This window comes from Myotis davidii, unplaced genomic scaffold (assembly GCF_000327345.1).
Source record: "Myotis davidii unplaced genomic scaffold, ASM32734v1 scaffold330, whole genome shotgun sequence".
Lineage (NCBI taxonomy): Eukaryota > Metazoa > Chordata > Mammalia > Chiroptera > Vespertilionidae > Myotis > Myotis davidii.
This window is the reverse complement of record NW_006283770.1, coordinates 6,159,217-6,185,768: the sequence shown is the minus strand read 5'-3', so window position 1 is coordinate 6,185,768 and position 26,552 is coordinate 6,159,217. Positions and strand designations below refer to the sequence as shown.

Sequence of the window (26,552 nt, the reverse complement as noted above, 5' to 3'; positions counted from 1 at the left end):
GGTTCCTTGTCCAATTTTATCCATAACTATTTGTAATCTGTCTGTTTCCCCATCTAGCTTGTGAAATCTTTCAGGGGACATTCTCAGACTCTAGTGCAATGCTAGGCACTAAATGAATAGTTTCAGAATGAATACATCAATATCATCAGTAATTCTTATTCAAGCACTCACCCAGTTTTTGAGAGAATGGAGGAAAGATCCAGATGACATTTATTTTAATAAAGGTGAATGTAATTATTTTACTCTAGAAAACAATGCTTTCATGCTGGATTTGTATTGTTTGGTGTCCTGTGAGCTATATATAGTGCAGAATTAGCAGTTGGGTGGTTTAGATCTCTAGACATTTTCAGTGCACTTAGGAGAATCATTTTTTATCACCATCTAAACTCCACATATATTTAACCTCTATTTTTTGCATAACTTTCCAGAATTTCAAAATCATGGATGTCCCTAAATGATTTTAGGGATATATGTAATGAATTTGATCACCAATTGATTTGGAAAACAGGCAATTTGAAAAGCACCTAGATGAGTCATGTCCTGACTAGCTTGAATCTTTTGTTTGGAAGGAGGTAGTTTAATGTTGGGTTAGGTTTTTTTCCCTCTTCATTCTTTATCACCTTTGGGGGGTAGATACTATTTTCAGGCATTCCATAGCTTTAGAAATATGATTTCTTATGTTATAGAAGATATATATTTAATACATATTTATGTGATGACTATCAGATTTAATAATGGTAGATAGTATTAGCTATTTTTTACATTGTTTTTCAGCTATCCATTCTGTGTATTAATATCGTTGTATTATTTGGCCTGTTCAGGGAACATTCTTTCATGATTCTGTATTTAGATTCATACTTCTGAGATTTGGTCCCAGGATCCCTAAGAAAAACCTACTCCCCCTGTTGGTTTAAATAAAATCCAAATATTTCAACCTTGAGAATGTGGTTTAAGGACAAACTGTTTTGTAATCGTTTGCCTGAATTGCATCTAAGAGGATTGTGATTCATGTCAAATGCATTAATAATTAACATCAAGGTAGCATAGTTTTCTTGCTTTGCTTAATGAAATAGATTCATTGATGTTCTACCTATATATGTGAAAACAAGTCTTACATGAATTTCTATAATTCTGCTTTAGGAGAAAATGAGACAAAAATCATATTTTAAAGGAATATATGTAATTTAAAATAAATCTTGAAAATATCATTAGTAATTATTTATTGACAAGCACAATGTATGGCCGCAAATTTCATCAGTATATTGATATCTCAGTAGTATGATGTGAATTAAGTGAAGAGTCATAAAATTCCAAGGAATATATATTAAACTACCTGTCTTTTATTTAACCAAGGTCATTGAGGTTGCAGGTATTCTTTTCTTTCTCTCCTTTACCTTTCTCTCTCCCTCCCACTTCTCCCTCTTCCTTCCTTCCTTCCTTCCTTCCTTCCTTCCTTCCTTCCTTCCTTCCTTCCTATCAGGGGTTAAAACAAAAAGCAGGAGCAATATAATTATGCATTTTCTGTACATATATTTTAAACCAAGGGATCCCAGGTGCCCCCAGCATACCACAAACTTAAGTAAAATATATTGTTATCTTCCTTCCTTACAACAAACAGATTTGGTGTCAGCGTGCTGAGCAAAATGTAGGAGATTAGAAAAGTCACTTGTCAATTTTTTATAAAGTCTTCCTCCCTTGCAGCGCCAAATGCACCATTCTTCCTGCAAACTAGGGCGATGATGACATCTTCCCACTTGGTCTCCATAGCATCCGTGTCTGAAGATCCCCAGAAGGCTTCTTGTTCAGGGCGACCCGCCCAGCTCCCCTAGAAAGTTGGCAATCTGGTCAGCCAAAAGAAGCATCCCCATTTCCTGGAACTCTGTCCGTGGTGCTGAAACATTCTGCCCAGCCGCGCCCCCGAAGGCGCTGCGACGGCGGCGCTGTCAGCTGGGCTGAAAAAAAAATCTTCCCTGAAGCTGCCCAAATCAGAAGAACTGTGTGTCTCTTACTGACTCACGTCCTCATAGAGCAGTGAGCTTTCTCCATCTTAATTCGACTCTACCGCAGAGCAGAGTTGCGCCGGTGTGGTGCGAGGAGATCATAGGCAAGGAGACAAAACGAATAGCAGCATTGCTCACCTGAGACCTAAGATGCGCCCGTGAGTTTTGCAAGTGCTCTGCTCCTCATAGCAAATACACATATTTTTACCAAGTGCTTTTATTTTGCCTTTGTCCTTACACAAGGGTTCTGGGATAGTTCCACCCTTCCGTTTAAAAAGCCAGAAGATTGGACAGCAATAAGGCTTCAGCACCAGGAATTTAAATTGTTTTTCAGTGGACTGACTTCCAGGACAAGAACTCATCAGCGCCCGCCCAAATACCATGCGCCCTTCGCCACCGGAACCTCCCCTTCCAATGAGACTTTCTGATTGTGTCTACCAACTCTCCTATTAGGAAACCCGTGGGTTGCATGCAGCTATTCTGTTGTATTCTGTTCTCACTCTCCCTCTCCTTGCTCACTCGCACTCTTGCTGGAGGCACATCAATACCATTCCGCTGAGAAGAAAAAAACTCACAACTACCTTAAGGGGTTAAGACAATATGCGCAATTCTCGCCTTCTATAGCGATCACTATTTAAACCTGGCAAGAGCCCTGCACCAGTCTTTGCAAGAATGGAATCCGTAAAACAAAGGGTTTTGACCCCAGGAAAAGAGGGGCTAAAGAATCTTGCTGGAAAATCCCTCGGCCAGATCTACAGGTAAGAGAAAGCAAACCCATATTTGCCTGGGGCTCGGCATGCAAAAAATCTGCAGGGCTATTTCCGCAAACCCCGTTGCTTAGGTTGCTTAGAGAGATTGTAATATGATCGGAAAGTCTTTTTTTCTTGCTCATTGCTGGAGCGGGGCTGCTCTGGAAACCTGCTTGTTTATTCAGGAATGTTGCACTAAATGAACCTGTCTGCTTTGTGTATGTGTGTGATTTTTGTTTCCGTACCTGCAGATTCTCATCCTTTCCTGCCCAGGATTTATCCTCTTTACAATTGAAAAATGACCAGTACCTGTTCAAAAAAAAACAAAAACAAAAAAAACCTTTCTTTTGGTGCTTATAGTGACACCGAGTTAAAAAAAATTTTATGCAGACAAATGAATAAAAAATACAACCCTTTAAAAATGAATCAAGAAATTCCAAAGAGTAATGGCAAAAAAAAGAAATTTAGATTGTAGCTTGGGAAGCACTTGAGTAGCGAATCCCCCGGTGGAATCATCCTTCTTTAAAGAAGGAAGAAGAATCAAAACATATCAATAATTGATAGGGAAAGCAGTTCTTCTCTCTGAACCCAGAACAGTGTATGTGTTTATTATTTGGCCTCTCATAGAAGTCTATTTCTTGTATGGGAAAGGTCACATTACTTATAAGAAAAACCGTAACAATAACCAGTTAAATGACTTTGAAAGTACTGGAAATTTTTTAAAAATAATTTCATCCTCCCTATAGTCATTGCACCAATTATGCTGCCAATTCTACCACTTTATACCCTTTCAAGATGTTGAATGACTACACCCTTTCTTAATATGAGCCAAATCAAGAAGAGAGGGCAGGAATGAAAGGATAAACGAGTTCAAGAGAGCACTAATGTTCACATTTGGGAAAAGGAAGCCTTGGGAAATGTATAGGAAATGTAAAGAAATTGTCCAATGTGCCTCCCCATGTTCCAAATCTCTTTGGTTCTGGTGGGCTTCCTGCAGGCTCGGTCATGCACCTATGCGGCAGTGCATACCGCAAGGGCCCTGCAGTCCCGCAGCGGCCTGGGAAAGAGCTGTTCTCCAGCCCAACTGCCATCAGGTGGGGAGTTCAGGTGCAGAGCTGGACTTTGCATTATGAGTATAGAAAGCCAATGTGAAATAAATAAATAAAATATCATTAGTTCCCTTTTTCTCTCCCAGTATATGTTGCCCTATGTTCTACAAATGGGATTGGACTTTAGGAATAAACGAAGAGCGCCAACAAAATGTTTGTGACCTATTCCCAGGTGTTACCTACAGAATTTGGAAATATGACTTTTTTTTCCCTACTAGCCAAATTCCTTGGCAGCCATCTCCCAAGCCATGCATTCTTGAAACATATGAAAATTTCATTTGCTTTACCCGTGTGTATGACAACAATCGTGTCTGGATATATCATTTAAAGGGCACGCATAAAAGGCCATTCTATGGTAGATTGGAAATACCTGCCCATTTTAAACGGGGGGGGGGGTTCTTTGTTTAAATATTGAGAGTATTCACCTCAAGGGTCCATGGTGACGTTACCGTTCACATGCTTTTTAAAAAAACAGACATTTCGCAGTGAAATGGTGGACTAGAACAACACTATCGGCTTTTAGCAAAAGCTTTCTGTCGCTCAGCTTTTCCCTCCCCCCTTCCCCTAAGGACAAAACCCTAAAAGGAATCAGACGGGTGGAATCTGGTGAGATGCTAATTTTTTTTAAAAAGGAAACGCAAAACAAAACAAAACTAAATGTGAGACCTTCTACCCGGCTATGGAACATCCTCCCAGAGCTGATTTGGGGGCGCGTTTGTATACCTGGGAGTCGCATTTCAAACCTTTGGAGATGAGCCGGTGACATTTTTTTCGGTGTTTGTAACGGAGATAGTAATGACGCAAGATTGTGAAAAATTAATTATTCATGTTCTGGCAGTAGGAGGCTTAGGTGTCGGCCATATGTTGCGGAGGCCTTTGTTTCCAACTCCAGTAACAAGGGAAAAAATGTGTAACCCGAGAGAAAACATTGGATTGGCACCTGGGGCTGGGGGAAGGGGCCCGAGATGCACGGCTCATTCACAGACCACTGCCGCGTGGGCCCCGCACGGAGAGGCCTTAGTCCCCGGAGGCCCGGGCTCCATGGTGGGCGGGATCGCGGGGTCCCCATCCCGGAAAGCTTTGACTTGTCTGGGAAGGAAGGGGTAGGACCGGTGCGGGGCCTCGCCTGGGCAGCTGGATAAAAAATCCCGGGGAAAGCACTGACCGTGGCTGGGAGGCGTCCACGCAGTTGCTCAGAAGGCGCCCAGAGCCGCCTTTGGGGTGATCCTCGTAAACTGCAGACCCCGCAAAAAAGTTAGGCCCGAGCGGCCTGTGCCTGTGAATCCGGGTGATGCGGGGGTGGCTCCGGGGGGAGGGGACAGGCAGAGGCTGGAGAGGCCGGAGCACCCTCATCCCGGAGAGACGGGGAGTGGGTCAGCGCCGCTCCCCTCAGCCCTGCTGGGCGCTGGGCATTGGGGACAGAAGGGCCTGGGGTGCCTAACCGGAGGCGTCCTTGCCTTCCCGCCCCCCTGCTCTGCCGCACAGGGTGCTGGAGAAGAAGCAGGAGACCGGGGAGACCATCGAGCTGACGGAGGATGGGAAGCCCCTGGAGGTGCCTGAGAAGAAGGCGCCGCTGTGCGACTGCACGTGCTTCGGCCTGCCGCGCCGCTACATCATCGCCATCATGAGTGGCCTGGGCTTCTGCATCTCCTTCGGCATCCGCTGCAACCTGGGCGTGGCCATCGTGGACATGGTCAACAACAGCACCATCCACCGAGGGGGCAAGGTCATCAAGGAGGTGGGCGACAGTGGGCCGCGCGGCTGCGCTAACCCACAGCCCCTGTTAGAGCCCGGTTACCCCGTAGTTCTCCCACATCCTCCTCCACTTTGTGTTGCCCCCCTCCCCCACACACACACACACACACACACACACGGAAGGCCTGGGTGCCCCCTCGGCCCTTCTAGGGCCCTTCTAAGACCGCCCTTCCAGGATGGACTCTCTGGGATCATCATCACCTGCCATTTTTGCTCCTGAAGCAAGTGGCTTCTGCCCTCTGGGCCTTCCTTTTCTCACCTGCAAAATGTAGCTCACTAGGCTTATTATTATTATTATTATTATTATTATTATTATTTGTTTTAGCTCACTAGGTTTTTGAGAAGAGTAACTTCATGCAAGAAGCTGGGGCTTAGTCATGTCCGCAGACTCTAAAATCAAAGTATTTGTCTTTTACTCGAAGGAATGGAGCAGCATATCAGTTATGATTTCCCGCCGAATTCCTCCAAACATTTTTAATAATGAAAATGAGACAAAACCGAGAAGCAAAGCAAATCCTCGTGGCTAGCGGGGAGAGGAGAGGGGATGCCACCCAGGGCAACTTGGGGTCTCTGGAATCCAATCCTCTTCTCATACAGTGTGTGTGTGACCCCTAGGGAGAGAAGGGTCAATGTCAAGGTCGCAGGAACCAGTGGGTCTGTATTTCCAGTTTAGGGATTTGAGCGGCCACCATAAACCAAGCGAGGGTTGGGAGGATTCATTTGGCACTCGCTTTGCAGGGGAAGCGGTGAGCGCTGACGGGCCCTGGGGATTCCGGGAAACCCTGCAAAGTGCGCTCGGCTTCAGAATGTTATTCCAAAGAAGAAAGGGGGCCCCAGTTGCTCAGGCGATGGCAGAGCTAGGCCCTGACCCTCAGGCACACCCCTCTGGGCTCTCCTGACCTACCCCTGAGCAACAGCTCCCTCTCCACTGACTCCCCAAATCCCCAGGGCGACTCTTAGTCCTTCCTGCCCGTAACCCTCTTTGCTGGGACCATCCTCCCTCCTAACTCCTCCAACCGGCCTCCGCACCTTCCACCCCAAGTTCCCCACTTTCCTTCCCCAGAATTTCCTGGATTGGATTCCGTTCTCCAAGCCATTCCACTAGGGTCCGCACTGGCTGACATCTAATCAATGCGCCCAGGCAGGGTCTCTATCCCCCGCGGGCTAACGGAATCTCTTCCTGGGAAATCCCATTTCCCAAACCGGAGCCCTAAGCATTCCCCCTCGTCCAGGAGTTTCCACCCACCTGACTTGGTTCCCAGAGCAAAGCTAGGGAGTCTAGCTTTTCTATTCATCACAATACGTTGCAAATGAGCACGGGTTTTCCGTTAAAAAGAGACATTTCCTCTCTATAAGAAGGTATTGGTTCTGTTTTGTTAAGAAACGAAATCAAGTCACCCAGACGCCCCGAATGCAGAGAGTGCCCGGGAACGGGGGGCTCTTCGGCTGGCGAACCATGGAAAGTGACCCTCAGCCCAGGCGCTGACTCTACCCTTTCCCTCCACCCCAGTTTTGTAAATTAAATTTTATTTAATTTTTTTCCTCCTCCCATAGAAAGCCAAATTCAACTGGGACCCGGAAACCGTGGGGATGATCCACGGTTCCTTCTTTTGGGGCTACATCATCACCCAGATTCCTGGCGGCTACATCGCGTCTCGGCTGGCGGCCAACAGGTAACGCGCCCAGCGGGCCCGGCTCGGGTCGGGGCGGTGGTACCCAGAGAAGGGCAGACTCGGGGCAGGGACCACCGGCCCGCGGGGGTTGGGAACTCCTGGGCCAGGTCTCCTAATTCCCTGGCACCCTCCTCTCGGAGCAGGAATTGCTGGGGCCTCCTTCCAGAATAAAGGCGCCCTAAAGGATTTGGGGTCTCCGGGGAGGGCGCACGTTGTCGCTTCCTCTGCGCCCTGTCTGAATCCGCCCTTCGCAAAATAGTCGACAGCAGTGCCTTAAGGCCTGGAGGGAGCTGAGGCCTGGGGGCGAGCAGACGGAGCTGGGACGGCGAGGCCAGATGCGCACAGGGGTGGGGGCGTCACGCGCCGTGCTCTCCCCGGCTCGTCCCCCCGCTGCCCCGGCTCCTTTAGGCGCTGACCTCCCGGCAGGGCGGTGGAAAGCCCGGTCGGGGCGCCCGCCCAGATGGGGCTCTGGGTCTGAAGGATTTGTTTCTATGGAGGCAGGCGGGATTTCAGGCTCCGGGGAGGAGGGGAGGGGGGAAGAGGGGAAGATTCCACCTGTTAATGAGCTCCACTGAGCAGGGGCGGGGTGGAGGCGGCGCCACCTGCGGCCTGCGGCCTCCAGCGGTGCTGCTGCTGCGCGGTGGCTGCGAGCCCAGGCCTTAGTGTCAGCCCCGGGACTGCCCCAAGCGCCCCCTGGAGAGGCGCCCCAAATCCGGGGCATAGGAAGTGGTGGGGTGGGGGTATCCAAGAACACGGCCACCCGAGGGTGAGAGATGGCTTCATTTCCTTCACTGTGTGAATGATGACAAATAAAAGGAGGGGCTCTTTAAATGTGAATTGTTGAACTGATAAAGAATACTCATCCGTCCAGGTAATGCTGCACAGAGACTTTGGGTCTTCCATCAGACCCTGTACCTATGGCTACTCCCCTTCTACCCACAAAAGGTGGCAAGTAATCTAGAATCAGGCACTTCCCTAGTCTGATCTCCTCCGCTTTTGTTAACTGGCCCATCTTCATCTCTCAGTGAAATAGTCCAGTACCTTTTTTTACCTATAGTCCCATTCCTAGCCATGCCTTCCTTCCCAAGGTTTTCCAGTCCTGTCCAAGGCCTAGGAAGGAATTCTTGGAAATTTATTTTAGGCTTAATGATTCTATGGTGAACATTTTGGGACAATCCTTCAAAATGTTAAGAGGACAATGCAATTGATTAAGAATAGTGCCCTTTGAATATTGTTTTTACTCTGAGATTATGGATGGCTAGCACTTAGACCCAACAAAAGACAAATATTCCTTTTTTTTTTTTTTACGGAATCAGTTTAAAATGAAAAGCATTAACTGTGTAGAGGACTCAATTTTTAAATGGGATAAATCAAAGAAAAATTATATTAGAAAAAGCTAAGGAAATATTCCCTTAAATATTACTGGTAATGAACTTGTTACATTTTTGGCTTTCATGTCCCTAACATGTTGTGTTTTGAATCTTTCTTTTTGTCCTATAAAATATTTTCTAAAACAAACTAAACTTCCCCAGAAAGATACTCCAAATACATAGATGAAATATTTTCACTTTAGGGGATAAATACACAAAAAATTCACCAAAACCCAAAAATGATTCAGGGAACTCAATGTAATGTGCAATGAAAATATAATGGCTGTGCCTGTAAGTGTTTTGAGAGGCAAAGCCTCCAGCTTGCCAAATGTTACAATGTTAACATTTTCCTGCCAAGAAAACAGCACCAGGGATGTCCCAGCTTTCCTGGTTGTAAGACTGGGAGGTCAATAAACAGGTTTTTCTTTTAGTTTTTGTCATTGTTGTTACTTTTTTTTTTTTTTTTGCAAGCTACTTGCTATCATTTGTGTCATGTTTAGCAAAGAATTGACTAATACTGACTCAGGTTCTCATTTATTTAGTACATTTTCCACAAAGGAAAATTTTTCTGAATTTTAAAATTTTTATTTGGATCTGTATGTACCTTACCTTTAAATGGGTATTCAAGGGAGAGGAACTTGATATTTTCACATGCAATGTTTTGTGTTCTACCAGACTGAGAAAACTAAGTTAAAGTTCATTGTAAAATATTATGAACCGATGGAAAAATCATTGACTAGCTCTTTGTTATATGTTAGGATTTTGAGATCTTGGCTACAGTTAAAAAATATATAATAAAACATTACAAATATAGTTGAAACCTCCTGTGAAAACAGGTTTTAAAAATATGTAACATTCCATTTTCTAATTATAAAAGCATGACTTACTAAACAAACATATATAAAAAAGAAATGATAATAAAATTGTAAATAATTTAATCACCTAGAGTCACCTATTATTAACATTCTGGTGACTACCTAATTAGTCTTATATCTGCTTCATGGAATTTAATCTTAGAAGGGTTTGGTTTTGTTTTAACACAAAATCTGAGAGATTTTTAGAATTGGGTTGAAAAGTGTATGTTTTCTATTATAATCACATTCAAACACAGTAAAAACAACACAGCAAGACCAGTTTTCCACCTACAAGTATTGAGGCCCATTCAAATAAGATTCTCCCTAGAGATCATTTAATAATAGAATAAAATTCCCCTTGGGTGGGATACTGGGCACAGACTCCTTTCCCTCCAGGTATGAAAGAAGCTTGCTTTGGAAAATGTTTGCCATCACTATGACGGGTGGAAATAGAATAGAGGAACTGAGGTGTGTGGAGACAGCACCTCAAGAGAGAAGGGCTCCTGGTTACACTTCCAGGCAGTTCTCAATGAAAAACAAACAGCAATGGTTTGGTGCCTCTATTTTAAGGATGAAGCAAAAGGACAGAATACAGGTTATTGGGTTTTTTTTCTGGTCAAATTCTAAGCATTCTTGCCTTCCCGCTCATGGAGAGGAGGAAATGAGGGAGTCCCCAGAAGAGAAAATTCAATTCCCAAGAGAAAACTCAAAAATGCATCATTTTTTTCCTTTGTCTTTCCTTAAAGGGCTATTGCACATCCTGGTCAGGAGAATTTAGTCACCTCCATGGAGGGCCTTAGGGTGGGGCATCAAAGAAAGACTTCTCACAAGATCTGTATTGTTTTCAGATTAGAACATATTTAACATAGTGATTGAAAGGTGTTTGGGATAATTAACTTCGCCTTTAAACAATGCAGCCTGGAGCTTCCAGTGATGGCTAAGGACTGCTTGTACCTTGCAGTGAGAGAATGAGGAGGAACCTTGCTGGGCAAATACTTAATGTGAGAAACAACAGGATTTTGCAGTGGGCATAACCAAAGAAGGTCAGAATTACCAAAGGAAGTTTGGCCAACATGACATTTCTAATGGATGACATTATACACACACAGACTATTCTTGCCTCTTTATTCAAGGTGGCAATATTACTTAAACCCTATTTAAAAATTGCCCTTAATATGCTCCTGTCCAGGATTTTCCAACCCTGCTTTAGTGTTTTAGATAGCACTCATTGCCACCTGACATTCCAATAGTTTACTTTTTTTTCTCTTTAATATCTGCCTTTCTCCAATAAAATGTAAGTAAGCTTCATGACAAAGCAAGTGTTTTTGTTCATGTTCTTTTTTACTGCTCTATACCTAACATCTCAGCGAGTGCCTGGCCCATGATAGATCCTTGTTAACAAATAAAATGAACATCACAACAAAATGTTTGTGGCTTAAAAAGAAAAGGATCACGTCGTAGTGGTTAGGATGTAGGTTCTAAAGCAAACGGTGTAAGTTCAGATTCCTAAATGTGCTATTTAATAACTGAGTGGCATTACACATTGTGTAACCCCTTTGAGCCTCAGTTTCTATTTCTGTAAAAGGGGACTCACCAAAATACCTACCTGATATGGTTATCATGACAGCTTAATAAGAGAACATGTGTGAGATTCTTAGAAGGGTCTGACATCAATAATTGTTTGCTGATGCACTCTCTCTCTGAATTCTAGCCAGGCATTGTAACTGCACTAAGGAATCCACAGGCTGGAGGTTAAACTCTGTTGAAAGCTACTATTTCTTTTTCCCTTGCCCCTTTCTTTATTTAAAGAAGATTCAGTTCCTACTGCAACAGTTTGTCTTTCAGGGTATCTCCTGGGTTTCTAACTTGACTTTTGCTAAAGAAAAATAATTCTGTATTTGAAGAGAATGGGGGTTGCATATGTCTGTCCCATAGAGTTCACTCCCTGAGCCAGAAAGAGCCCATATGAGAGCTGGACAGGACTCATCACATCCAATCCTCTCATTTTACAGACCAGGAAAGGAAATAGAGAATCAGGAGGAGGTGACTGGCCCAAGGTCACAGAGAGATTGAGACTAAAACTCAGATGTCCCATAGTACATGCCCACAGCCACAGCTACTTTGAAATTGAACATCTCTGCTTATGGTATGGGCTTCATCTCCAAGTTCACTTTCAGCAGTAGGCTGAGCCATCTGTTCTCTGAGTCAGTGCCTACAATCTATCATGCCCCAAATCCTGGACAGAAATCCGTGAATTAGAGAGAGAAGCTTTTAGTAGGCCCACGGGATCCTTAGATTTTTGTGGCAGGAGAAACATACTGTATTTGTGTGTGTGTGTGTGTGTGTGTGTGTGTGTGTGTGTGTCCTGTGTGTGTGTGTGTGTGTGTGTGTTTGTGTACTGGCTCCCAAACTATTTGGCCACAACATGAGTGATTCTGTTCTTCGCTCTACAAAAGGCAATATCTAACAATATCCAAACCTGATAATGACTTAAACAAAGAGTATAATTATCTGGAGAGGGAAACATGATATTTAGAACTTTTCCTCCCTACTCAGCCCCTGTGGCAATTTGGGCTCCTGGAAGATTGTAGGGGTTCCAGCATGACTGGGGGAGTGCGAGAGTTTAGACCTTTTGTCAAAGAAGAAGGGTTCTTCCTTGGGATTTCAAATGGCCCAATTTAATTCATGCTACTAATATAAACGAGGGGAGAACTTAGGCCTACACATGCACAGATTCAAATGGGTGGATTTTAAAACTGTTTATTAATGTGCATTTGCATCTATAAAAAGAAAGTTTGATATGTATTAAGTAAATATTCTCGCTAACCTAATTATGAAAAATCCCCTGGTGAGAGTGATTTTCAGAAAGAGAGAAACAAAGATATTTTAAACACAACACCTTCATATTTTAAGCCCAGAAAGAAACCATTTTGCTGGAGCTATTCTTTTTCCTTCAGAGAAATAAAACAATAAAAGTGTGTTTTATTTATTGGAACAAGCATTTATTGGAAATCTTAAGCCTTATCGCCAAAAACGCATGCACATACAAATACACCCTATCTTCTTATCTATCTATCTATCTATCTATCTATCTATCTATCTATCTATCTATCATCTATCTATCTCTATCATCTATATATATCTATTATGTCTCATCTTTTTCCCTCTGTACTTTTACTTGTTTTCTACAACATTGAAGTAAATTGCAAGCTATGGTTCCTTAACCTTCCCTGTGAGAAACATTTGCAAATTCCTTTTGTGTGAGACAATAATTCAGATCATAAACATAAAGCCAGCTGCAAGGGACCACTATCCTGCTATAATGGAAAAACAGTTTGTAGTCATTCAGTCTCTTAGGGCCAGAGGCCACTATTTCTATCTCACTCATCTAGCTGCCTATCAAATATCTAGCTGCCTTCCCATTGTGGGCCCTATAGGTTAGGTATCTAGGGCAATGCAGAAGAGGCCTTCTTTTTTCTGACAAAAGAAATACCCTTTCCACAAGATGAATAGATGCAGGGAGAGGGAGAGGGGTCCCTAAGGGCTTGCAGGTGGTTTGCTGACATGAGCTTCTCTCAGCTTCTCTGGCCTTTCGTTTTCCCCTCCTCTCACCCCTTACCAGCTCTACCTTCCCCTGTGACCACATCCTACAATGGCAGCCCGTGGAGGGGAGGGAGGAGAGAGGTGGGCAGCTGGTAGAATGATTTCCCTTCTGCCATATGCCACTGTTGGGGCTGTCCAATTTCTCTGTCATGAGTGATGAAGTCATTTTTACAACTTAATGATGTACCAAGGGAGCCTGAGGGCTGGTGTGCTCGTGTAGTCCTTATTTAATATGGGAGTGGGGGCATCGGATGTGACAAAGGGAGGTGGCTGAGCACGGATTTGATTAGACTAAATGGATTAAACAGCCTGAATCACTCTTTTCCTGCAGACGCTCTAGGAGAGGATTAGTGCCACACCTGGGGTGCGGAACACTCGTTCCCTGTTAGTGACAAGCCACTGCCTAAATGGAGATTGATTGATTGATTCCGGGAAAATGGATATAATCCATAGAAGTGACAAGTCACCAGTGCTTCTGTCACCTCCTCCGGGAAAATCCTTGTGGGGTGGGCTTGATATGTGAGGGGTTTGTGGCTATGGCTCATCAAAAAAGGGTATGACTGCGAATCCCACAGCTAACTCACTTTGGAACACACTGAAGGTTTATCATCAGGCAGGATGTGGCACAGGTTTTCAACAACAGTTTTTCCTTTTCCCAAGATTTCTGTATCAGCCATACTATGTGGGTCTCAATTTTGGTAATCTCTTTATTAATATAGAGCCTACACACACACACACACACACACACACACACACACGCATACACACACACACACTGCTTTCCTCTCCTTTGTCTTTCGATGTGAAATGATATTTTCTTTTTTTGCGGGGGAGGGGCAGATGGAGGGAGACATCTACATTTTTAATGAGCACTCAGCGAATTCTAATGCATCTGGCTTATAGATGACAGTTTGAAAGAATTCTTTGAAAGGGCTGAATGGAGTGGATGCATAACTCATACAAACACTTTCAAGAATCCTGCAGCATTATGTAGCTTTGGTTCTCTTTATCCTTAAAGCCCTAAGCAGTCAGTTTCACTGTTATCAATGATAATGAACAAAGTGGGATGGATGTTCAGAAAGACAGCACAGGTTTGCCAGCACCCAGACAGCTTACTCACGTGGCCTGAACTCCTGTGCCATGTGTCCTCTCCACCTTCATTTTTTCTGCTGCACAGGTACCACGTTCAAACTCCTAGGAAAGTGGGAAGATATGTTTGCCTCACTGGCCTTTGGGAACACGCCCCGTTTAACACCGGGTCCAGCAAACAGGCCCCAAAGACTCCCCCCTACTTCCTCTCAGCCCTAAAGGACCCAAGGTGTTCTGGGGATGGCACACAAGAACATTTAGATTGTAGACTTAAGAGAGGTGAACATTCTTTTAATTCAAAAAGAATAACTAAGGATTAAAATACTGTAAAAGCAATTCTTACATAATTTTATATTCTTATTTTACAAGACAGGTTCTGGGATTTTTGCATTTGTTTTCTGAAAAATATCCATATTTAGCGCATTTATGCATAACTGGGTGTGTGGCATTTTCATGGGAAGAGTTATTTATAGGAATAGAAAGTTTCTATTTGGTGTCAAATAGTTAGGAAATGAATTATGTTTTGACACAAACACAAAGATACCTAATCAGCGGACAGAACAGAGGGAAAATGGAACAGGACATCCACCTCCTGAGTCACCTTTTACCTCGCTGGAGAGAAACCTCTGAGGCTAGGGGCTATTTGGCTGCATCAAGTAAACAAAAGTATTTGGCTCGGTCTAGGTCTTTGATTCATGGAAAAGGAGCTTACATTCTTTAACCCTTCATAAAGTCATTCACATTTCAGTAGCAGGCGAATCACGATTAAGGCTCCTTACAGAAGCTCAAGCCTTTCACGGTCACATTTCAACGTGCTCCTGGAAGTATGTGAGGTTATCTGAGGCAGCCAATTTTGACTGAGTAAAAGGCTCAATGTGCGCCTTAAGAAAACTTGCATAGAACACACAGCTAAGCTCATTAGAGATAATATGTCACAAACCTTCCAGGCAAGAGGATATTTCTAAAATCACTCAGTTGGGGGATGTTTTTCTTGCTTTAGTATGAACATTAAAAAATGTATTAAGTGATGAAATGGACTTTTTATTTGTAGATGGATAAAAGGCCGAGCATCATATTTTCAGCAATTTTTTCTTGAATTGTAATGTATATGTATGCATCTAGGGATTCTACTCAAACATCATCTCCCCACCTACCCACATGCAAAAACAAAACGAAACAAAACAAAACACACACAAAAAAAAACAAACAAAGCTGAGATATATATATTTAGTAATAGTTATTTCGATTATAAAAACATGTGCTGCCCTAGCCGGTTTGGCTCAGTGGATAGAGCATCGGCCTGAGGACTGAAGGGTCCCAGGTTCAATTCTGCTCAAGGGCACATGTCCAGGTTGTAGGCTCAATCCCCAGGAGGGGGCGTGCAGGAGGGAGCCGATCCATGATTCTCTCTCATCGTTGATGTTTCTATCTCTCTCTCCCTCTCCCTTCTGCTCTGAAATCAATAAAAATATTTTAAAAAGCAAAAAACAAAAACGTGCGGTGGAATCTGATCATGTGATTTCTTGGGGCATTTACAATATGATATCATTCATAAAATTTTTTGAATATACTGATTTAAGGATGTTACCAATAGTTGTATAATGTAAGACACAGCTCCATTTAGGCACTTATTATTTTTTTCAATAGCTCTTCAGTGAGTATCTGCTATATGCCTGGCACCTAGTATTGGGGATATAACAGTGTATCTGAAAACACACTCTACCCCTTAAGCAGCTTCCATTGTAGATGGAGATACAGACCAAAAACATATTCACTGATTCATTAAATATTTGCAGTTTGTAAGTACAACTACAAAGACAATAAATACAAGTAAGTATAACCAGTTTTATTGGATTCTTCTTTTATTTCTTGTATTTCTAGCATTTCGAGTTAGTCCACAAATCTGTTTGCAATGGCTCGAGCCAATCAAGTCCAGAACGTATTTTATTCTTTGAGAGAAAAAAACATCCTACTTTAAAAGTGCTTGTGATTAACTCAACCAGAGAAATTTAGATCTATTAACTTCTTTTGTTTTTCAGGGTTTTTGGAGCTGCCATACTTCTCACCTCTACTCTGAATATGCTAATCCCATCAGCAGCCAGAGTGCATTATGGATGTGTCATCTTTGTTAGGATATTGCAGGGACTTGTTGAGGTATGAAACTGCAGGATGACAGCATGCGAAGGCTGCCATGTTATTAAGAACCAGCAATCTTTGTCTTGATCTACAAATAAATATGTCTTATTTGGTTGTGTCTACATCATGTAAAATATTGGAAAAGTTAGGCAATCAGCTATTTTGTCTTTAAATGATGATAAATGACAACTGTGACTGCTTACCTCCCCTTCTCTAGAATTGAGTGGTATTAAAGAAATGTTTAGTGACTATTTCACTTTTTAAAAAAACAGGCATTTTTTAAATGTGCTGTAATAAAAATTTTTGAGTGTATTCTTTGCTGGCCACAATACTGAATTTTGGGAATTTTATACCAAGTCTCTCTATTGGTTTTGAAACATTATTTGAGTTTTCACTGATGCATTTTATTGAAATGGGCATGTAACTCTAGTGACTGCCTTTTGCTCCATCAGCTTACTGCCTTTGAAAGAATTGCATTTAAAAACTTGAGGTTGGCCTACCTGTTGCCGCTTCTCTTTCTATAGAGTATGGTGGGAATAGATAAGTCAGATAAGTATAAAGGCACTGAAAACAATCTCCTCTCTCCAAAAACAAGGAAAATTTAATAGGATCGAAATAACAGAAAAAGGAGAATTATAGTCATTCCAGGACCCTCGTTGGACACCAAATTTCATGGGTGACAAGTCCTTTAAAATGGTGTAGTCTTTGGATATAACACGTGCACAGCCTCCTTTGTACATTATACCATCTCTAAATTAATTATAGTATCTAATACAATGTAAATACTATATAAATAGTTGTTATACTCTATTGTTCAGGGAATAATAACAAGAAAAACAAGTATATACATTTTTGGTACAGACACAACCATGGCAGGCCCAACTGCATAGTACATGTCAGCAACAAATGTAGCATTTTTTCCCCCTAAAAATTTCAAGCTGAGATTCGTTGCATCTGCAGATGTGGAATTTGTGGCTGCAGAGGGCTGACAATGCTTTAAGACTTTTAAGTTCTAGATACTACTTTCAGGAAGTGTGAACTTCAAGGATCTAAGCTTTAACTTCCTTTGAATGGATTCCTTATATTAAGAATCACTGAGTTTAATGCCTCACAGAAAGGTCTTCCAAATTTCCCAACCTGTTCAGAATTACATATGGACTGAATAGTGTAAGATCTCTCATTTTGCCTTGATCAGAAGAAAACTGAGGTAGAAATCAGACTTGAAGGGTGGGAAATTTGAACAGGTCGCTAAAAAGAGGCCAGGCCTTACCTGGTCTGGGCTGAACGTTCTAAGATGGAATTTCAGTGAATCAGCAAAGTCTCATGAATAGCAACTTTCCCTTGTGCCCATTCTAAGGAAACTGCATCAGAGAAGGGAATGTGCCTATTTTCCAATGACCCTGGATCCTAAATGGTGATATATATCTTCCTCCATCACAGGGTGTCACCTACCCAGCATGTCATGGAATATGGAGCAAATGGGCCCCTCCTCTAGAGAGAAGTAGATTGGCAACCACCTCCTTTTGTGGTAAATACTATGCGCCAATGTAGTTGTGGTGGGTGAAAGTTTAGGAACGACTTGAATAAGATTTTTAAATTAGTAAAGGTCACCTGAAAAACCAACTGGGGAGTGCCTGTGTGTGTGTACATGAGGAAAGGTTTGGGGCCACCATTTCAATTTCTTTAATTCTTATTGGTCTCCTTACATCCTGTATTTCTTCTTGTGCTTTGTTTGTTGTTGTTTTTTTAGTTCATCCACATCATCTGGGTTTTCAAATTTGTTTATGAATTATTTTTATTATAGTCTTTTAAATTTAATTTTTATTGTAGTCTTATTATTTTTAAATCTTTGCTGTGTCTTGGGCAAGTTATATCTACTTGTGTAGTCTTGTATTCATGGCTAATTATGTAGGCATATATGAGTGTGAGTGTGCATGTATTCAAGTGTACACGTGGGAATTTGTGTGAGTGAATCAAGGAACATGAAATAAAGTCAAGAACTTTTATTGATTTCATTTAATTTTTTTTCCCATTCTCCCTCCTCCTTTAGGTTCCTATGCTGGAGCTGTGATTGCAATGCCTTTAGCTGGCATTCTTGTACAGTATACCGGCTGGTCTTCAGTATTCTATGTCTATGGTATGTTACATTTCTATACACTAGAGTTCAAAGAACTCTGCATAAGCTAGAACAATGAGATAGGTCACTAAATGTAACTTCTGTGTTTACTTACTAATTTTTCCCCCATTATGTGTTCTTTCCTTATATTCTGGGAAGATCAAGGAAAATGTTCTACCTCTGTGATTTTTCCTACATTGTTATTTATTGTTTTTAAAAAAAGCAAGCCCATTGCTGATGGAAACTTTGTGATGTATGATGTATATTGCCCTTGATTATGAATAATAAAATTAAGTTAGCTCTTGAGTCAAAGCTGAATAAGAGGAAAGAACTAGGAAGCCCCCACTTCTCTTTCTTACTACTGTTTCCTTGGTCATTTCCCTGATTGTGCCTCCTCAAGACTGAATAGGGTTAGAGAGCTGGACAGCAATAGTAATGCTAATGTAACAATTCAATTTTGTGAAGAAATATTAGCAGTCCCTTGCAGCAGTAGCACATTTGAGTCCTCATTTCTTTTGCATTAAAGGAGATTAAGCCCCCTCACAGAAATAAAAAATACAAGAAACCCTAAATCCAAACTCCCTTTCTGTTTACTTTCTAACTAGAAGCTGAAAACTTAACAATGAAAGTCCCCCTAAGGCAGTGGTTCTCAACCTTCCTAATGCCACAACCCTTTAATACAGTTCCTCATGTTGTGGTGACCCCCAATTTCATTGTTACAAATTGAACATAATTAAAGCATAGTGATTAATCAAAAAAACAATATGTAATTATATATGTGTTTTCCGATGGTCTTAGGCAACCCCTGTGAAAGGGTCCTTCGACCCCCAAAGGGGTCGCGACCCACAGGTTGAGAACCGCTACCCTAAGGTCTCTGAGAGACACTTTTATAATAATGAGGACAGGAAAAACATAAGAGAGCTGGGTTCCAATTGATATTGTTACTGATTAATACCATCTCTGAGCATGAGCATGAGAACCTGAAAGATTAATGAAGCCATGTGGTCGAGCAGAATAGTTATCTGGCTGTTTCCAAATTTGTTGAGATCCATTTCCATTTTGAAATGTTCTCATCAGAGCAAACACTTATGTTTGTAGAGTGTTATTAAATATACTTTATAGGAGGGGCTCTTAGTCTGGTTCAAAAGCCCTGGATGGCTTTGCATTTATGAATGCTCTAAATTATAAGCCATGCATGCATTTGTACATTGTTTTTCCTGGAGAGATCACTTTATCAGATTTTAATCTATATCTTTCATTAGATTTTTAAGAGTTCATAATTCAAAGAAGTTTCAAGCATTTATTTCTAGGGTATAGAGTACAAAGTTGGGAGGGCCATCCATTAAACCCTCTGATGTGTTTGAAAACATGGTGTGGCTTTAAAGTAAGGAGACTAATTTCCACAAAGCATGTATGAAAATCAGCCACATTATTTCAAGTTATAACTTATTTTATGTTTATCCTTGAATGGTTCAAAGTTTAAATATTAGGTAATCTGAAAATATCCTATCATGGTACCTGCTCAGTTGCTGTGTGTAACAAAATTTGGGTCTTTGAGTCATACATTTAATATTGATATTTTAAAACTCAGTAAGATAACACTTATGTAGTGACTAAGGTTTAAAAAGATAATGCATGCAGGGTGGGAGCAAAAGTAGATTTACAGTTGTTCTTATGGAAAATAATACACTCATTAATAAATAATAATACCAGGATAAACTATGTTTCAGGTACTTACAACTGTAAACCTTCTTTTGTTACATCCTGTAAAAAGCAATTAGCTGCATATTAGGCACTTCAGATGCATTCAGAGAGGAGTAATGATAATTATTTCTAAATCACAAGAGCTCCCATTTATTGAATTCTTATTTTCAGCCCTCCACTGTGCTAGTTGCTTTATGCATTATCTGCCTTAACTTCACTTTGCCACAATCTCATAAAAATGAATTATTATCTCATTTTACAGTGGTGGTTTAGAGAGATTCAGTTCCTGATCAGATTATGTAGCTAATGAATGACACAGCCAGGATTTGAATCTGGGAGAGCCATATTCCATAACCAGTACACTATATCGGATTTTCACTGTCATGTTTAGTAATTGAAAGAAGCTTGCCACATCAGAAACTATGGTATTATTAAGGGACACGGAGAGACTGAGCAAGCAAAAAAGAAAAAAAAAGGGTATATGGGGATCAGGGATTGTTGCCCAAGGGAGAAAGAACAGTCTGAGGCAAGAATGAAATGGCCAGCTGCTGGGAAACAAGAATAAATCACTTGAAATTCTTTGTATTATTAATGTGTCCAGATTTATATCACAAAATAAGGGCATGTTTAATGGTGAGAGAGGTAAATAAAGAAGGGGATGAAAAGAATTTGCAAATAGTTTATTGTACTGAAATTTATAACTTTCATCTGCCCCCCAAAAAATGATCAATAGGCAATAGCATGTCCCGAAAATAATATGGTATTCAGTCACATAAAGTGGGAAATGTTCCTATATTAATTACAGAAGCCCATTTTTAAATGTACAATAGCCACTCAAGACTGAAATAATTTTCTCTATTTTACTTAATAGTCTGTTTACTAGATCTGGAAATGCTATCAGAAGAGGTAAAGGAGCATTTCTTTTCCCTGGAAATGCAGACCACTCTTCTATATTCAAGACAGGCCGATAACAAAAGGATCAACCTCCTAGAATTCTTTGAGGACAGGGATTTTGTCTTGTTCCTCATATTTCTCTCCCTTAAGACAGTGCCTGGGAAAGTAACTTCTCAATAAATATTTGTTGGATGGGTGAATGTGTTCCAGACCACACCATTCGATAATTATTTGTCATGAGTTTCTTGCGTATCAGCATTATTTAAAGAGACGGAGGTAAATCCAGGACCACCCTTCAGGAAGATTGAAGTCTGGTGGCAAACGACAAGAAGAGATGACTAAAGTCAGTTGTAGAAACAGAAACTTGAATTCACGTTCTATAGAATATGATTGTCATGAGATTTTTTTTGTAGTGTTATTTCAGCAAATGACTGTTAAATGGAAGTATTTATAATGGTTTTCTTTGACTTGCTCCTTTTGAACTCTTGCTTGCAGGAAGTTTTGGGATGGTCTGGTACATGTTTTGGCTTTTGGTGTCTTATGAGAGTCCTGCAAAGCATCCTACTATTACAGATGAAGAACGTAGGTACATAGAAGAAAGCATTGGAGAGAGTGCAAATCTTTTAGGTGCAATGGAAGTAAGAATTTTATTATGGTGTATATTTCTATTCCTATTCTCCATCTCATCTCCCTTCAATCAACCAATTCAACAAAACTAATATGGTATCAATCATGAGTGTTTTCTTTACTTCATTCATATTCCCTGATATACTTGGGAATTATTGCTATATTTTTTTCTCTATCTTTGTTAAGTATTTTCAAATTTGCCCTGTGTTATAGCTATGATTATAAACCTAAGTGAGTTTTTAAAAACAGTTCAATATGATCCATAATTTAAACAAATTCAACCAATAGTTAATTTTAGATTGTAGGAAATGCCAAATCACCTAATACAGTCATGGAAAAGGTGATTATTTTGTTCATCAAATAGTCTAAATGTTGGTTTCATACATATGTATTTATATTACATGTGGTTTAGCAAATTCTAAAGCATTAGAATGCTGATAACAGAGAGCTGATGTGAAAATATTATTAACATAATCCTTTTATTGATATAATCCATTTTCAGAATCATTGTTATGGAGATCATTATATAGGTAATGTGGTAAAGCCCTTTTCCTGATTATGATTTGGCTTCTTGGACAGGATCTGCCTATAGAGAGTGAAATGAAGTTATATGTCAATAATGCAACTATGTTAGTACATGTGACATTAACAAATCATAAATAGTAAGTAGCAGATAGGCATATGATACTACGATAAATCTAGTAAATGAAAAGTCATGTATTTAGACAGGCTTAGTAATTCAGCATTTAATCAGTAACCTAACTTCCTTATGCTGAGGAGGAAGGTAACATTCACTGGCTGAGGAACCAATGCCCTTTATACATTATGTTTCTCCTCCCACATTTGAATTGTATATTATTCAAGCTCTGCTTCGCTACTTCATATGTTAGAGAAGGCCGGTCTTTGACATATCATTCTAGTAAAAGGTCAGTTGCCCATTGTTACTGAGGACATGTATCTTGACTTTTAATGAATAAGAAAAATTCCATGTTGGATATTATTCAGAAGTTAAACTTCAGTACTTAAAAATAATCCTTACCTTGTAGTTGTTCCATGAGCTGAGTAAACTGATATTTAAAACTTTCCCCTTCCTGTTTCCTTCTGTAAGTGGATTGATAATTTCTTTCTAGTGGTTGCTACTCAAAAGGTAGGAGGAAATGTGGGGGTGGGGTGGGTGTTGGCAGTGTGCTCTGGTGCCCACCAGCCACAGTTGCTGTGAGCAGAAGCTAAAAGGATGTTGGTCCAAGGTGAGTTCAGAATTTAGCTTCAATTTCTGCCCAAAACAACCTGATCAGCCTGTATCTTCATTAGTTAAATATGCTTCTTTTATTTACCAGTTCTTTAAATACTGTGTGTCTAGATCAGGCATAAATTTTCTGAAATAACCCCCAAAAGAACAGCCAGATGGATAAAAGAACATAATCTCAAAATTCCCATTTTCTATATCTTACTGCTTTTCTAAACATAATATTTTATGATTTATTGATATTTGATACTTTAGCTTCAAGGTAAATTATTCAAAATATATCAGTGGTGATAGAACTTACATTTTATTTTGAACTTTCTTATTGTGAACAAATTTAATATGCAAGAACAGCCATATACCCACTGCATAGATGTAAGTTGTTAACATCTTGTTTTACTTATTTCACTTTTTTTGCTGAATAATTTCAAAGTAAATGAGATATCATAAACCTTTATTCATGAATATCTCACATGTATCTCTAGAAAATAAGAATATACTCTTTCAGAATCTAAGTACTAGTATCATACCTAACACAATTAGAAATAATTTCCTTACATTATTTAATACCTAGATATTTAAATTTCTAATATCTGGGGCAAATTCGAATACATAGTCTATATTCATATGTCTTTTATAGCTATTTGTTTTGAGTATGGCTCCAATTAAAGATCACACACATTGCAGCTGGCTATAATGTTTCTTAAATCTCTCTTAAAAATAATTAAATACAACATATATACAGAAAAAAATGCACAAAATCATAAGCAAATAGCTTGCTAAATTTTAATAAGCTAAATACACCTGTGTTGCAGTAGAATGTTATCAGAATCCCATAAACCCTCCAGCAACCCCCAACCGCTTTTTAAGGTATGAAATTAGATACTTTTCTCTTATGTTTGATGAAGTGTTTTGCAACCTGAAAAATAAAGTCCTTCAGGGCCCTGATGTAAATAAAAGAAATACCAGTTGAACAGGAAAAAGTTATTTACTTCTAATACTATTCTAAACCTATTTCTTATACAAATATCTTCAATGCAAACATTCCTTATTTGGACATCTTTATTATCAGTGAATAAGTGTATTCATCTGGCACCATTTTTCCAGAACATATTGAATTTAAGGAGAAAAAACAACCCTGCACTTTTTGAACCCGTCTATAATGCTGACACTTAACATTTTTATCCAAAGCCATAGAACTCATTATATATTATTAGGATGGGCTTTTGTGTTGTTTTAATTCTTTTTTTATATTATATATTATATTTGTGATCGCCATAGTATAGCATCCTACTATATTACTTTTAAAGTGACCTTTAAAAGGATTCATTAGAATCACAATCAATAATAGCAATGATGGGATTCTACATCCAGAAATAATTACTAAATCTGTGTAAAAAGCATGTTTGCCTCCTCTTTATTTAATTTTAAATGTTTATTAAATGTATTGGGGTGACGTAAGATTATAGAGGTTTCAAGTGTACAATTCTATATTGCATTGCTTACCACCCAAAGTCAAATCTCCTTTTGTCATCATACACTCCACTCCCTCGCCCCCTCCTCACCCTCCTTTCCTCAGAGACCCAGACAATAGTAACTACCATCCTATTGTCTGTGTCCAAGAGTTTTTGCTTGTCTTGTTTGTTTCTTTCAGTTTTATATTCCACTGATGAGTGCCTCCTCTTTTACTCTTTTGGTCAAGTCAAGGATCCCAAGCTAGAAATAATCAAAATTATTTTAGTCTATTGATTCTTCACCAAACAGTATTTTGGTGTTCAAAGTAAAGTAATTGAAAGGTGTTTAGGAATATGAGAGACATTTTAAGGTGTAAAAATTAGTCTTGGGAAGGATACTTGTACATTTGGGCAAACACAGAATCTTTAGGAATATTGGATGCAATTTTTAATGGGTATTATAAGCAAAGCCAATCATATTTAGGTTGTTAATTTTGAATGTCTTGTATGTCATAACTAACTACAGTCGTGTGCAGTTAATGACTGAATACATTTTGAGAAAAGTGGTATTAGGTGATTTAGTTGTTGTGCGAACATCATAGAGTGCACTTACACAAACCTAGGTGGCACAGCCTACTACTGTAATTGTATGTGCTGTATTTTTCTTTTTAATCCTTACCCAAAGAGATTTTTATTGACTTTTGAGAGAGAGAGAAATTTGTAAGAGAAAAATCATGTGTGCCCTGACAGATCAAACATGCAATTTGGGTATGTGTGCTGACTGGGAATTGAACCTGTAACTTTTTGGTGTACAGGATGATGATCCAACCAACTGAGCCACACAGCCAGGGAAGTGCTATACTTCTATATGACTATCAGTGCAGTAGGCTTCTTTGTACCAGCATCTCTGTATACATGCGAGCAATGTGTTGGGCTACGGTGTCATTAGGCGATAGGAATTTTTTTAGCTCTATTATAATCTTATAAGACCACATAGTATATGTGGTAAACCATTGCCAAAATGTTGCTATACAATGCATGACTGTAGTAATGATGTGCGCTTGGTATGCTGGGTTAAAGCCAAATATTTTAACCAAATATCCATTATGTAACTTTTATAGAGCCTTGCACTCCAGTGTCACAGAATTTATACTGATATCCATTGACTAGCAAGAGTGTTTATAGATAAGTAGTGGTATCATTGTCTTTAGATAGGGTCTAGATTATTGCACTCAATTTTTCTTATTTTTATAAGTACATTGAATTTTCAATATTCTAGACAAAATATTTTGGATACCAACAAGGTCACTGGTTTGGATACCAACAAGGTTACAGTGAGTTTTAGCTGAGGCATGATATTATCACCGCAAAAATGAAAGAAATCTTAAAAACTGAGATCTGTGCTTCTGGAATTAGTTTTATATAAATATGGAATCTTGTATATCCCCAACACTGAAACAATTTAATCAAAATATGAGGCTAATACATTTTTTCCCTTCTAATGATAATTCATGTAACTAAGGTTAACTGGACTGTTGCAATTAATGACTCACTACTTCTTGTCTACCATCCTACTCATGCCCTAACATACATACCATAAAAATGCAAAGCCCGTTAGAATATATTTGAAATGGTCAGAATGGCTCTCTTTTTGGGATTTCAGAAATTCAAGACTCCGTGGAGGAAATTTTTTACATCTATGCCAGTCTATGCAATAATTGTCGCCAATTTCTGTAGAAGCTGGACTTTCTACTTATTGCTTATTAGTCAGCCAGCATATTTTGAGGAAGTCTTTGGATTTGAAATCAGCAAGGTATGTGAAAATTATCTCTTCGTAACTAGTGCATACTTTTTGTACTTATGTGAATATTAAGTTTCTTTACCAAGATTTTCTCTTCTAAATTTCACGAGTTATTGTATATTCGGTCAATAAGTAACTTCTGGGAAACAAAGACTAAGCACGATGTTTATCTACTGCCTCCAAATATCTGCTGGAACCTGCTCTCTTTTTTTGCAGGGAACACAGACAAAAGAGACCTACTCTCTGCCCACGTGGAGCTTACATCTCAGTTGGGGTGTTAAGCAGTGTTGCCCTCTCTCTGCAATTAAACATAACTTTTTTCTTTTTAATTCTCACCAGAGGACATGCTTAGAGAGAGGCGTGGAGGGAGGGAAT

At 40.0% G+C, this 26,552-nt stretch overlaps 1 protein-coding gene across 1 annotated transcript in view; it reads left to right on the top strand.

The window, feature by feature from the left end:
- The first annotated feature begins 1,786 nt into the window (after positions 1–1,786).
- SLC17A6 (solute carrier family 17 (vesicular glutamate transporter), member 6) overlaps positions 1,787–26,552 on the top strand; it is a 30,858-nt gene continuing 6,092 nt past the window's right edge. Inside the window, exons 1-8 of the mRNA XM_006753966.2 lie at positions 1,787–2,758; positions 5,344–5,596; positions 7,168–7,286; positions 16,242–16,356; positions 17,779–17,866; positions 18,389–18,475; positions 21,548–21,690; positions 26,040–26,189. Coding sequence (XP_006754029.1) covers positions 2,673–2,758; positions 5,344–5,596; positions 7,168–7,286; positions 16,242–16,356; positions 17,779–17,866; positions 18,389–18,475; positions 21,548–21,690; positions 26,040–26,189 — 1,041 coding nt within the window. The 5' untranslated portion in view covers positions 1,787–2,672. The remainder of the gene's footprint in view (positions 2,759–5,343; positions 5,597–7,167; positions 7,287–16,241; positions 16,357–17,778; positions 17,867–18,388; positions 18,476–21,547; positions 21,691–26,039; positions 26,190–26,552) is intronic.